Consider the following 15,182-nt stretch of genomic DNA (forward strand, 5'->3'; position numbering starts at 1 on the left):
GTAGCACCATCGTGTTTCTCGCGAACTTTTACACAAGAATCAGCAGTCACACATGCAACATCTCCATTTAGGTGGTTGTATGCTGTATCTTCACTGTCCAAAATATCTACTCATAATGAAAAGTTCACACATTTCCCAGAAAATTTGCATTTAACCCTCAGATGACTGACTCAATTTTACTACACGAACGACTGACATGGGTCAAGATGAGTTCAATTGAAAACGAAATGCTCAGGCGACGAGAGAGCAACTATTCGAACGATAAAGCAGTCAAATTGCCTATGCGGGCAATTGAAGGCGATTTATTCGCGGGAGCGCCGGAGTGCCTCATACGGAGACAATTGTCATTTCGATCATTTGAATACAGACCTTTCATTTTGGCCTCAACTTGAGAGCTTTTTTTGAGCTTGGGAGTTGATTGCAGAGAAGACCAGTGGCACCATCGTGTTTCTTGCGAACTTTTACACAAGAATCAACAGTCAAAGCGCGAATTCCTCACACATGCATCGCCGTTGCTTTGCCTTGCTTTTTAGGAACGGCGCAATTTAAGGGTAATCAATTGACAGACGAAGCCGCTAAACCAGTCTATTTTTGGTTTGTTTTAGGAAGAAAGATGGCGGACGTGGTGTTGGTGGGAAGTCGGCGACGATTTTGTATCCTTATGACGCACTCCTCAATTCTGGCACTCGATTTGGCTGCTGCAAATTCCATGCGCGGCACAGTGCCATCACAGGTGCTGTCTATACCCTGGTGAGTAGTCAGCCATACATCTATTAATAGAGTTATAGAACATTATGGATTGCATTTTGCAAAAAGGAACCACTAGCATTGCAATGATGCTAAGATTGTGCAACTTCATCCTTTGCAATAATATGGCGGAAATTGTGAAAAACTATGGAATTTAGATGGTAATTTTTGTCTTAAATTTACTGTTTTTAGCGAGTAAAATAGAAACTATTAAGGGATAATCGGGTTTTTCCTCCAAGACAAGAGAAGTTGCACAATCTTAGCAACATTGCAATGCTAATGGTTCCTTTTTGCAAAATGCAATATCCATTTTGTCTATGATTTATTGTTCCCGCACCTTTCTTTCAAAATAGTTTACGTCCACGCGTTTTTTTCGGCAGGGGAGGTTTGGTCCAACTACCAATCCAGACCCAAAGTTAATTGGTTTTACAAACCAATACGTACAAACGACAATTGCTCACGATGTTTTCGGATGAAAATGTATAATGCCTTAAAGAATGAGGGCTTGCTTGTTTTTTTCTTCTTTGTTTGTTTGGTCCAACGAAGAAAAATATGTAGGTGAGATTTTTGGTAAAAATAGGGAAGCGTCAATTCCATGACGGAAAATTCACTAGAACTCTCTACACATCTTTGGTGCAACAGGACTTAATTGTCTTTCAAGAAAATCCCATCGTGTTATACCTGAACCGGATAAACCTTTTGATTTGCCTCAGCTAAAGGCTCTCAGATGTATCCTTTGTACATTAACTTAGCAACAGCGCCGGCGCTTCCAGCTTCTATTTCATCACGGAGGTGTTGCACAGTATCATGCGAGATTGAAGGCACCCCAACGTTGGAAGAAACAAATTTTGTCTGGAAGCTATATCAATTTATGTCTTTTTGGTCTTATGGCATACCCTCAAATGTCAGGAAATTTTACACAAATGTGTGAGGGAAATCAGAGGTATGCCAGGGAGTTTCAATTTCTAAATTTTGTAGCAATCCTGATCATAACTTTAATAATCTGAAGTCAGTAAAAATTCGACAGCAGTGGGCTGCATACCTATAAAAATGACCCCCATCTTCAAATAACGCCACTGGATACTGCCAATTGTTTGGTTGTCTACCACAGCAGAGATGGGAACCGTGCAGGACCAGCGGAATGGGTGTAATGATATTTCGGAGCCATGCAGCCCGGCGGCCACAATTATAATCCAATTTGCTAATCACCTCACCCCTTCTCCTTCCGGGGGGTGACACGACACGTAGGCTAATCAACAACCCCCCTACCCACCGTTAGCATCCCCCCTCCGCCCCAATGGCCATGGAACAACCCGCAAATTGGTACCGTTGCCAATTTGAGAGATTTTCCAAATCGAATTACATTTTGTGACGAGGAACCACTATTTCTAGGTCATTTTGGAAACGACGTTTGTGCTAAGGAAGAACGCCGTATGAACCTTCAGCCGTTGCCACATTTCTTGTGATAAAACGCGAATTTCCTGCTTTACTTATGCATATCTTTCTTCCAATTTTCCAGATAATTTTCTTCGCAATTTCACATCAAGTTCCTGAAAATTTCTAGGAAAAATGTTCATAAATTTTCTCATAAATGTAACAAGGCGGAGAAATGGTGCTGGTTCCACACCATTTCGCGGGGGAAGCAAAGCCAAGAATTTCCAAGAATAATCATTAGAGTCAAAAATACCTTTTTTAACTGTAATTTGTGCCAGTACAAAACTGAGGGGGGAGAGTGTTCAGCTCAGGCAGTTCGCATTGGAATATTAAGTTGGAAATTCTATTGGAAATCCTTGGCTTTGTTTTCCCCGCGAAACGGTGTAGACCCAGCAACATTTCTCTACCTTGCTACATACCCTATTTGGGCCTCTTCTTAGTATTTTTTTCTCTTTTCTCGTAAATAAACATGTCATTGAAGGAAACTAAGCGTCTCTCGAATGTTTATACGAAATTATTCCTTAGCACGATAGCATTGATGTCTCTTTGTAGATGTATGCTTTTATGGACGAGTCAAGAATAGCGGTATTTTAGTGCAAAATATAGCCAACTTAAGAGTCTCATTGAAACCTATGTCGATTAGGTGAGTTTTCACGTCGTATTTTGGCAACCGCACGTTCTAAATTTCCAGTCACGGAGGGAAATGACTATTTTGTTTGTTATTTGAAAACTGTAGACCTAGAGAGATTTAAAAACTGACAGTGGACAAGAGAAGGGCGCTCATACTGATAGAGTAAAAATTACTGCGCCCCTGAAGTAACAATACTCAAAGTTAAAAGGATGGAGAAAAGACAAATTTTGTTGGAAAACAATCTGACATCCGTGTTGGAGAATTGTGACATCTGATACAGACCCGGGTGTCACAACCGCATGTTTTGACCAATGACAAAATGAAAACGTTCATAAAACAAGCAGTGAACTCCAACACAATGTGTTGATAAGGCGCGTCATTAACTCACACATATCAACCCCTTTATAGTTTTCATTTACAGAGATTTCAAAATAGGCAAGTAGCACAACAAGAGAATTCATACGATCCAACTCTTCAACGACGCACTTTGACGAGACCTTGTATTGTGAATGTAGAAAGCCATTCGAACGAGTTTAAGATTTTTGATCTGCCCCCAGCAATATCTTATCAGATTCTTAAAGAAAAGTGCTACGGAATAATTTAAGCGAAGAAAAGAAAAATTCTGTCGAGCTCCTGAAAGACACAGTCGATTTAAAGGTCTTTTTGGGGCTAAAATATCCAAATCACCGGTACCTATTATAAATCCCGATATATTATTGAAAAGAAATTGACTCGATATAAATGCAATTGCATTAAATATGTCTTGATTTTGTTATTTTAAACGTATTTCCATGCAAAGAAGTTCAACCATGTCCATGCTTTATTCATTCATGAATTGAAAGTAAGCAATCTACATCCCGAAAATCTACCGATTTGCCGTAAAAAATTGCAGAAACTTGATATACCAGGTCGATGCACTCACTCGTTGAATTTACCAACCAATTTCGTGGGTACAAATATATAAAAATCAATATGCTATAGTCATTTTGGGTGCATTTATTTTTCATGAAATAATAATAATTTCAATCCCGAAAAACCATCAATTTTCCGCATAAAATGGAAAAAATCGAGATGTGTCGACTCCTTGACGTGAAAATTAGATTCTACGTGTAAAAATACTTACACATGGATATGCTGAACAGAAACCATGTGTGGACACAGTTAGGATACATAGCCCTAGAATACTTTTAAAGCGCCTTTACTTTCCAGAATCTTGACGGAATTTTATTTTTGGCTTAAACGACTCAAGAGACACTGTAGTTAAAACATATTTAGAATTTTTGATTTTGACACAAAAAAAAATGTTCGTTCAGGCACACCCTGTATTGTATGTAGTATTGCGCTGGTATTCAATCCTTGCCTTCAGATCAAAATTCTTACAAGGAAGCCCCTTGCAAGAGGCGAATTTTTTGTAATTTCTCCCAATTTTTTCTCCGTTATATTGTTGAATTGCTTGCCAAATTCTGAGGTCAATTATATTTAATTGTAATTTATACATTTCTTTTTTCCCCTTCATTTTATTTTTTGTATGGAGAAGTTTCGTTGATTTCTTCGGATTTCGAATACTGTAACTTCTCTTCTATTCGGCCGATTTTTATGAATGAGACCTCTTTCAATTCGTCTTTGAATGGAGAGTAAGGAAAAAATTGCTAAGTACTCGCGAAACAATTTTTTCGAAAATTTGATGGATCCCAGCGTGACGGTGAAATGGGTAATCGAGTGAAAGTAATTAGGTCTGACTGTGGCGAGGGCCGCGAGGGTCGCCTTTTGTTCTTCAGCTGGGAAGCGACGCGGCGAACCGAGCCAGGACCGGGACACTACCTCGGTTTTGTGCCTGCCTGTGCACTGTTTTGGCCTGATAGGGGAGTGAATTTCTGTATGGGCCACGGTTAGCACATGGGCTAATGAGTCTCGAGGCTCATCACAGATTGCACTTACCACTATCCTGCTGGCCCTGGCTATCAGAGCAACGAGTACCAAATTTTGAAAAGGATAACAGGGGTATGGAGATCTGTCAAAGCAACGTTTTAAACAAAACGAAGAAGTGAAATTATCATTCAACGAGTGCCGACCTGATCAGCCATCCTCGAATCAGTTCGCTTGCTTCTGCTTATATATGCATATTTTAAATCAGCGCGTCGCATTCTAAGGTTTTTTTAAGAAAAACCAAGTAACGTAGACTCTTGGTATTCATTACACACAAACTAGAGAGCCCCAGAATGAGAAACAACTTTAAATCATAATGATTGACGGATAAATAAACTTTTTACACGCTTTGGAAAATCTCTGAAGTTCGCGGTAGTCACTTTTCGGTAAGGAACTAAGGGACTCGGTTATTGTATCGAGTGGGGGGTCGAAACGATCGCAAAGGCGGTATACTACGTATACGCGCCAAGATTAATATCTACATATTGTTAATTGTAATTTGACTTCGTTTCTCAAATATGAACTAAAATGTATCTGGCTCAGTCCAGAAAGAACATATATGCCGTTACTATCCCTCTGCTTATGAGTGTTTTTCCGAAAGAGCCAGAAATTTTGGTTCCTAATTACAAAATGACGTCCAATTATTCCTGAAAATTTTTGTTATTGATTCCAAGTGAATAATGGGCGGAACAGATGGTACAATTTGTGGTCCTATTCTCTGCTGATTCAATTATTTCCTGGGCTCTTTACTATTTTTTCGGTTTCCACTCTCAGAATTTATATTTCCTGTTTCCTCTGTATTACGCTGTCGTCCCTGGTGAAGATATAAGATGAGGAAATCCCCCCTTCATGTCAATTAAGTGGCCTAACCCTCAATGGGTAGGCGTTCCGAATCCTCACAGAACTGCTTTTTGACAATGGGTCAGTTGTGCTCGTCATATAATCGTGTTTTGGTAGTTTAGACTTATATATTAGCAAGCATTATTAAATAGTGGATTTCTGAAATCTCTTATCGAGAAAATGTAGTCGTGACAAAGAAAATTTTTCGCGGCTACGGGGATTTTAGAAAAAACGTGTACAAACTAAATAGAACACGTGAACCTATACGTAAAAACTATACAAACAGTGGCGTGGCGTGAATTGCGATATATCGATTGTTATGCCATTCAAACCTATGGTAAAGAATCGATTATTAAGGTGTTCGCTGCGAACACCCTATTTATCGATCCTTTTCCATAGGTTTAAATGGCATAACAATCGATGTATCGCAATTCACGCCACGCCACTGTGTACAAACTGTGGGTTATAGAGTGGACTTCAGACTTCCTCGATGTGCACATCGTAATTTTCTTGTTTTTTTACCTTAAAAAAGTCTGTTCACTTGACAATACTCGGTGGTGGCCTTAACAATTGTCAACTCTGTTTTCATGTATTTAAATCCATTAAAAATATCGATTTTAGGTGCAACAATATGCCTCACCAAGAATCGATTTTTACATAAATTTAAATGGAGACAAAACGGTGTTGCCAACTTTCAAAAATATCTACTTACTCTATCCAATTTCCATGCTGTGTGGTTTTGGCTATGTGCATGAAGTAGGGGAAATCTTCCCTTTTGGGTTGGTACTCGTGACTCGTGTACCTAGATATTATTCTGCCGTGCCAAGAAAGAACGCCGTATGAGCATTTGGGAGTTGCCGAATTCCCTTCGATGAAACGTTTTTTTTTTTGTAGAAAGCTTTTGAAAATTTTGCTTTGAAAGTTTCGGGAGCTTCAGGTGACATTGCAAACAAAATTATCTGAAAAATAGGAAGGAAAATATTCGTTAGTCTACCAGGAAATTCGTGTTTCATCCAAGGAAATTTTGCAACGCTTGAAGGTTCATAGGGTGTTTTTCCTCAGCACGGCAGTATTGCACATTAGATGAGATACATCAAAAATCCGAGGGTAGGGGCTCTTGGCAATTTGTGGAAACATTTCGCGCTATGATCCAGGTCGCAGCGGTTATGGCCCAGTATTTCTTCAGCAGAGTAAATATCACTCTCGAATAATGGAATACTGGTCCGCCGAGAGCACGTAAGTTCCTCAGCTTTTAGACCGTTCAGCATGACTGCACTCCTAAGGATAAACGCCGTATGAACATTCAAATATTGCCGAATCTCCCCTTATAACAAATTTATTTTCAAGGAAAGTTACGCATATTTTCACTAAGGTTGAAAAAGTGGGACAACTTTGAACTCTCATATCAAGATTTACTGTGCCGTTAGGTATGATATGAAACAGAGTGTGAATGGAGTGCGAAAGGAAGAGTGTAAATTATGCTAAAAACGTATACGATTAATATTTCTAAAAAAGAAGACAGAGAATTTCATAATTCCTGTTCTTTGCATGATGATTTTCTTATCTAGCGTTACTCTGTTTATGCAACTTAATGCAATTAGTTTGGTTTTAAAGTATGGAGATGGATGCAAAAAAAATACTTGGAGCAATTACGTTGAACTTAAATGAAATGTCTTCAAAAGGAAAGAAAAACGTCCCTTGACATTTTTAGATGGGTGCGTTACTGCTCTGCTTTGTGAGAATCGTATTAGGATATTAGAAATCTTATTTCTCCATTGGATTTGGTGTTAATCTTGAAAAAAGGAAAGTTTGTGATGCTTACGGCATTATTTTTTGCGTGTTGTCACTGTCGATCCGATTGGATTAGTATTTACAATGTAGAAACTCTTTTGAATTTCTGATAAAGCCTCTAATGATATTCACTTTTGTAGGGTGCATCTCCAACAGCCTGCTATGAATGTAAACACTAAGAATGTTTAGCCATGTGCGGCAAATCAGCTTCCTTATGGGGGCAAAATGGGTCAAGCGTTCACTTTGACAATTTTCATGAAATGCGCAGTTTCACAGCTTTTCCGTCCAAATTTCCGTGCAAATCCCTATACTTTTGACGTAGATTTCAATTATTTTTCGTAATGCTTGCCTCGTTACTGTGAGTGTGTATTCACTGTCCATCCAACTACTCTTACATTTACAATTTAGATTTGTTTATGGAATTTCTAACGAAGCCTCGAGTAATAGTATAACGAGTAATAGTACTTTGGTAGGATTTACTCGTATCTCTTGCAGCCTTCTGACAATAAAACACTGACAATGTTTTGCCATGTGCGGCTCTTCAGTTTTCTTAAAAATGGAATAATGGGTCAAGCACTCACATTTAAAATATTGTTCAGTTTCACAGTTTCTCCGTCCAGTATATCAAGTTCTTCTCTTCTTTTAAAGGTGTAGTACTTTATATCATAAATCGAGAGAATTGGAGTTAAAATCGTAGACTGAGCAAAGTTTAAGATTTACATCTTAATAAGTTGCTTTTATCGAGTGTAACTAATTTGACGAAAGGTGCATGATAGACTACCGCCATAATCCTTGAATTTTGAGAGTACCTAATCATTCTGCAAATATTGACAGTGCTATATTAAGTATCCATTTAGTGTCCGTACTTTTATCAGGTACGGAAAGATTTATTTTCCTTTATTATCGAATATTACATCACCTATTTTGTTCTTCCGAACCTCAATTCGTGCCAATGGCAATGTTGAATCATTTTCTTGCGGTTCTGGTGCTCTCCTACCGAGTAGAGTACGAACTGCTCGGTTTAATCCATCTTCAGAACACTTTGAGCGATGAATGGGAAACTCAAAATTCAATCGCTCTTCGCGCATGTCGAAACATAGTCAACCAATCGCACGAAAAGGTGTTCTATGCGATTGGACTCAATTCCGATCCCTTTTTTGTGCAGTTCATACAACACTTGCAAAATGCGTCCATTCAGACCATTGTGATATCCCAGGTTGGCAAATTGACGAGTTCCGTATTCTCTTATCACAGCAAAAATATGATCTTCATCGTCAATGATGCCGAAGAACTCTTGGATCTGATTTTCTATTCGATAACTCAACAAAAACCGCTTGCATTAAACGGAATTGAATTTTCCGCGGACTCTGTAGATTATCAAACGGATGGAGGGATTCGTTCAAGAAAATCTTCATCTCACCATTGTATCGAAGTCGACGGACAAAATCTCTGGTCAAGAAAGGGAAGATCGTGCCATAAAACGATTGGTTTATCGTCCGCCGAACTGAGAGACGGCTCTATACTTAGTGATCCGGTGTTCAACGCAACTCGTAGTCTCTACATCAACAAAATTTGGAATTCCAAAAATCACCTGATTTTCTTCTTGAAAAATTTACGATACGATCTCCGCGAGTTAAGCTTCAGACCTCAGCAAAGCTCGAGACATCTAAAATCTGGAAACAAAACCTTAATTAAACATGAGAACGATCCGTTCAGTAGCGTAATATTTTGTTTCAAATTTTTTTGTCGTTTCTTCAAAGGCCGGAAAGCAATAATTTGCCATCCTCTAGGCTGCGAAAAATACGACCCGTTTACAGAAAGTCTGATCTCGTTTAGAGGTGAAAACGATGATTTTTTCGACTTTTCTTTGACAAATTTGCAAAGAAAACCAATGACAGCTTACAGAGATTATGGGTCTGAACCCTGTTTGCGCGTTGTAAACCCTGAAACTTGGCACAAATGGACTGCTTTTTCACGAGACAGCCATTGAGCACCTCGCTACTGCCCTAAATTGTACTTTGTACTATGCTGGAGAAAGAACACCGCATGTATGGTTACATTTGTTTGAGGAAGAAGACGGCTTGAGGTACGACATCAATTTGCACACGTTCGCCGGGAATGGAGTTTCTCTGCGGGAATTTGATATCTCGAAAATCGACCTTGCGGTCAGCATTGATACTTCCGCCATATGTATTGCCACTCCTCACAGTGCCTTCATGTCGCAAGGACTCGTAATTTTTGTAAGTTTCACACCAATCGTCTGGGCTTTGACATTAATTACTTTCTTTCTTTTCACCTTTCTACAATACCTATTTCAGTATTCTCAACGTGAATTTTTCGATCAACTATATTCCGAAGCGGAGAGGGATAATTTCAGAGGTACCTCGTCGATGTTGACTGTCTACGCATATTTTGTTTGTGGAAGTCCACCATCTCTAACTTTAGGCCGTTTAGTGACGGGAAAGATGATTTTCACAATATTTAGTTTCTCTGCACTCATCATATCTACAGCATTCCTTGGTAGTATGACCACTTTACTTAGTGACCGGGTATTATATCCAGAAATTGACTCTCTGGATATGTTAGAGAAATCCGACTTTTTCATCGAAACATTCCTCGATGAGAAATTTGACATTGATTTCTTTGATGGGCTATCGGAATCATTGAGAGCAATGTTTGTGAGCAATTTCTTGTTTTATGAGACTGAATATTTCATGCATTCTCTTTTGCCCAACTCTTCAAATACGTCGGAGACTGTACAAAATATAGTATCTAAATCGATATCTAACGCCGTTCTGGTGAGTGTGCCTTTCATGTCTAACCCTAGGGATAGTGTCACCATAGAACAATTTATCACAAAAGAACAACTGGAATACAATTTGATAAAAGAGTGCCTTATGAAGTATCCTTTAACACTTCCAATCCTAAAGAATTCATTATTCTATGATAAACTGAATCAAGTTATCGCACATATGTTGGAGACTGGACACGCTAGAAAAATTTTGGATGACACATCCGAGGATTATGTTAGGTGGGGTAATTTATCTACTGGAGTGGGTAGATGGTGAACCACGAGCCTACGAAATGAATGACTTACAGTCAGCTTTCATTGGTTTAGGTGTAGGTTTATTCTTAAGTTGTATTGTTTTCATTGGAGAACTTTCGACTGATTTATTTCAAAGCTTTGCTCCGGTCAAATTTCCCAGGCGCAGGCATACTGTCAAGCGTGTTGACCTTTAATTAAAAATTATAGCTACTGTCAATTTCTGGTAAAGAAATAATTTGCAGGCAACAATTGATCTGTTCCATTACAAATCGTCGTCCCTGTGACGTAAGGGCGTATCTCAATTGCCGCGTGAGTCCTTTCCTCCTTAAAATTCCATCCCTTTCAGTGCTCACGTGGAATTAGAGATACGCCCCTCCGTCGGAGGAGCGACGAAATAAGGAGATGTTGAAATAGTTTGAAAATTCTCCTCGAAGTACTGTTAAAATCATGTAAAACATATTGATAATATATCTGTACATCCCTGGATTTTTATATGTAATTTGGTAAACATGTTTGAAAAATTTCGTAACTTCATCACGTTGTAAAATATATCCACCTCTAGCTTTCAATCAGTGGTGTTTTTTACTTAAAATTTGTAGTTAGGAGATTTGATTTGGAAGGAGCTTTAGGAGTCTACACTCTGCCGTTTCGCCTGCAATCTTTGAGGTAGACCAAAAAACATCCTGTGTGAAGCAATTGTATTCTCTCCGAACATCTGAGACTTGCGTTTTTAGGTAATCTTGCTTTGTAATAAGTTCTCCTTTACTCCAAAGTAACGACTGCAATACCGGTTTGCCAGGTTATATGTGGCTATAATTAATTAATGATAAATGAATAAACTAACAGAACAAATGATTCACTCCAAAAATGCAGGTACCTCCTGGATGACCGCATAAGTAGCGCCACTATTTTTTACACGGATAACACAGCAACACAATTTAGATGAATTTTTGCGAAAGAACTCGAATTGGCCCGTGTTGTGCAGAAAGAATACATTGATCCAGCATCAGCGGTTGCCAAATTTGATCGGGCAATCTAATTCATTACATGGAAACGATTGTGCGGATGTTTGTGCAATGTTTATAGTGAAATTCCTGCTTAGTACATGGCAAATTCTTTACAATTTTCAGAAGAATCCGTACTCACGTCCTCTTGTAAAAAATTAAATCGCCCAATTAAATCGGGCGATTGCTGATATGGCTTGATTCCTTTCTGCTATAAACGCGGTCTAATTGTGCTTATGCAATATAACCTAGCAGATGAACATATTTCAAACAAGGGGGTATATTGATTCGTTAATGCTTTTATCATCATTACTGTATTAAACTGCACCTTAATTTGTTGATAAAACGCAATTGATGAATGTATCAAGATTATCAGTTAGAATTTACAGAAATCACGAGGCATGGGAAAAACATAAGGAGTTAGTGGCGAAGGGCAATAAGCCCTAACCGATCGAAATCAATGTCTAAACAGCAAAGTTGCAGCAAACCGGATAGCAATCGCAAATTATGAGAATCAGGAAGAATGTGCGTAAAACCAGCGATTGCAAGTTTCCACCCCCTTAAAAAAAGCCGGCTCCAGACTACGCGGCATTCGCCGAATATTACTCGCCGAATACCGAATATTTGGCAAGTCCCGCGTAGTCTGGATGGAACATTCGCGTCCACTTGGCTCGTGTTGACGCGAGGCGAGTCACTCGGCTCGGCATTCGCCCCAACCCGCTGAAAGTCGGTTTTTGTGACACGAGTCAAAGGGATCGCGAGTACGAAGCCGAGCGTCCATCGCGACATCGGAGCAACATCGGGGTGCCATCCAGACTACTCGTCCTCACTCGCCGAATGTTCGCTATAGTTTTGTAGGAAGGGGGCGAAGAGGTGCAGCGTTTTCCAGTGTTTTTTCTTCACTTGGCGAACATTTGTCCTATCCCATCAGATATTCGTTATTTACCAAATGACGAGCCAAGTACGACTTTCACGAGTAGTGTGGCGCTGTACACTCGTGGAAACATTCGAATCTGCCCGTCGATTCCCGAACCCCGAATATTCGTTACTCGGCTCGGCACTCGGCGAATGCCGCGTAGTCTGGAGCCGGCGTTTGGTCACTAAATTACATTTATGAGAGAATATGGGCAAGTCATTAAAATTCTTCGTTCCCCGGGCGAAGGGAATTAACTCCATTCCAAGGTTTCAAAATTGACTCAAACAAATTATTTTCTCACAAGGATGCACCTGTGAATTTTCTTTCCTGAACTTTCCTGTTTCTCTTCCATGAGATTAGGAAATGTATCAAAGAGATTTTCAGCTACATAAGCCCAATATTCTCCTGGTGAAAATGCAATTTTCGAGGGGAATTCTGGCAAAATTGAAATTTAGGTATGTTCTTTTGTGAGGGATGAGACTCTTTAACCTTGGAAACCGCATTATCTGACACTGCAGGGAAAACTAGTTTGGTATGCGATACATTTTATCTATCGCGCGTAAGACTGCAAAATCCAAATTTGACCTTTTATTTTCTTTTTTTTTTTTCGAAAACTCGGATTTTTCGTAAAGTGTTTAGCCATCTCATTTTAAAAGGGATGTTCTTCACAAAAGTTGTAACGATTCTTGAAAATGAAATGCAAGATTTTACATGTTATCCTTGTGATACAACACTGTATTAAAGTCACGCCGCTAATTATCAGCACTAGAATATAATCTTAACTTCATGCTCCAGGCTTTCAAATTTTCAAGGATTAAGACATGGATGGAATCTGTTTCTGCAGATCCACTCGTCAAATCCATGACAATTTGTCACCGCCACCGAGATTTGAATTCGGGACTTATTGACCTAGAGTCAGCCGCGCTGACCACTAGACCAACCAGGACGGATAATGTCTCCTACTTTTGTTTTGCAACTTGAGTTGTAAGCTGTTATTGACAATTTAGTTCTGAAAAGAGCGATTCACTCAATGCGTTTAGTATCAATCGGTCAGTTTCCTAACGAAATTGCTCAACAGGAAATAGCTTATAACAGTTACAGCAAAGGAACTTCCAACAGTTGAGTAACGGAGCCCCAAAAGTAGAAGTTTTCCCCCATCGCGTCGATGTCGCTGAGACGCTAAAGGAGAATATCTATTTGGTCTTATTTATGCCAAACGGAATTATGTGCATTATGACGTGAGTTCTATTATGCATTTATTTTAATGAGTTTCAGGGCTCTTGTCTTAATGCACATAGTTCCGTTTGGCAGAAATACGTCCATTTGTCCATGAATGTTCTAACTCAATGATTAAGAATTGTATACGACGCCATCACCGCAAGGGGAAAAGAACCCGATAATAAGCTCCCTAAACCGGTGACATACTCTTTCCCGCGCCAAAAGAGTGCCAATCTAAGAAGAAATGCCGCAGGTTTAAACATTGTTAACGTTGCCAAATTGTCTCTCATCAATTTTTGGATGGCTAACATAGGTCAAATTAATCCGAGGGTTCTTATTTTCTGACGACCCAGCCAGTGCGCCTCACGTTAGCACATGAGTTTCACAATATGCTCTACAAAATCTGTGAACAATATTATTTCACTAGCGCTACTTGAAAACAGCAAAAAATTTAGGAATTTTAAACGATTTTTGACGACTATTTGGAGAATTGTTCTGAAAAAAAAAATGAAAATAAATGCAATAACTTGCTTTCTTTAAAATATCCATAGTTATTTATCAATAATTGGAATTGTTGGATATTATATATTCGCAGTATTGGACCTTGAAAAGGAAAGACCTATCAGTGTTCTAGCAGGATTCGAGAATGCTACAGTCAAACTTAAATTACTATCGCCAAATTGCTCTAACTCCTAAATATTTAATTCAAGGACATATATCCTTAACCCAGTTTGGTATTGACACGCTGGCACTGCCCTGGGAAACTATTGCAACGAAACCAAGACGAGTTTCTGCCCTGCTTCGTGAGAATCGTTTGACATTATTCAAAATCTTATTTTTCCATTGGATTCGGTGTTAATCTTGAAAAAATGAAAGTTTTCAATGCTCACCGCATTATTTTAAGTGTGCAGTCACTGTCTATCCGATTGGAATAGTATTTACAATGTAGAATATCTTTTGAATTTCTGATAAAGCCTCGAATGCTATTCACTTTTGTAGGGTGCATCTCCAACAGCCTGCTATGAATGTAAACACCAAGAATGTTTTGCCATGTGCGGCAGTTCAGTTTCCTGAAAATAGGCAAAATGGGTCAAGCGTTCACTTTGACAATTTTCGTGAAATGCGCAGTTTCACAGCTTTTCCGTCCAAATTTCCGTGCAAATCCCTATACTTTTGACGTAGATTTCAATTATTTTTCGTAATGCTTGCCTCGTTACTGTGAGTGTGTATTCACTGTCCATCCAACTACTCTCACATTTACAATTTAGATTTGTTTATGGAATTTCTAACGAAGCCTCGAGTAATGCACTTTAGTAGGATTTACTTGTATCTCTTGCAGCCTTCTGTCAATAAAACACTGACAATGTTTTGCCATGTGCGGCTCTTCAGTTTTCTTAAAAATGGAAGAATGGGTCAAGCACTCACATTTAAAATATTGTTCAGGTTCACAGTTTCTTCGTCCAGTACATCAAGTTATTCTCTTCTTTTAACAGTTTAGCACTTTATATCATAAATCGAGAGAATTGGAATTAAAATCGTAGACTGAGCAAAGTTTAAGATTTATATCTTAATAAGTTGCTTTAATCGAGTGTAACTAATTTGACGAAAGGTGCATGATAGACTACCGCC

General features: G+C 38.9%; 1 protein-coding gene across 2 annotated transcripts in view; it reads left to right on the plus strand.

Annotated features, from left to right (window-relative positions):
• LOC109036857 (uncharacterized) overlaps positions 1-15,182 on the plus strand; it is a 343,232-nt gene that overhangs the window by 215,704 nt on the left and 112,346 nt on the right. For both annotated transcript variants that reach the window (XM_072304525.1, XM_072304526.1), the window contains exon 6: positions 606-750. In XM_072304525.1, coding sequence (XP_072160626.1) covers positions 606-750 — 145 coding nt within the window. The remainder of the gene's footprint in view (positions 1-605; positions 751-15,182) is intronic.

Source organism: Bemisia tabaci, chromosome 9, assembly GCF_918797505.1.
Source record: "Bemisia tabaci chromosome 9, PGI_BMITA_v3".
NCBI classification, from domain to species: Eukaryota; Metazoa; Arthropoda; class Insecta; order Hemiptera; family Aleyrodidae; genus Bemisia; species Bemisia tabaci.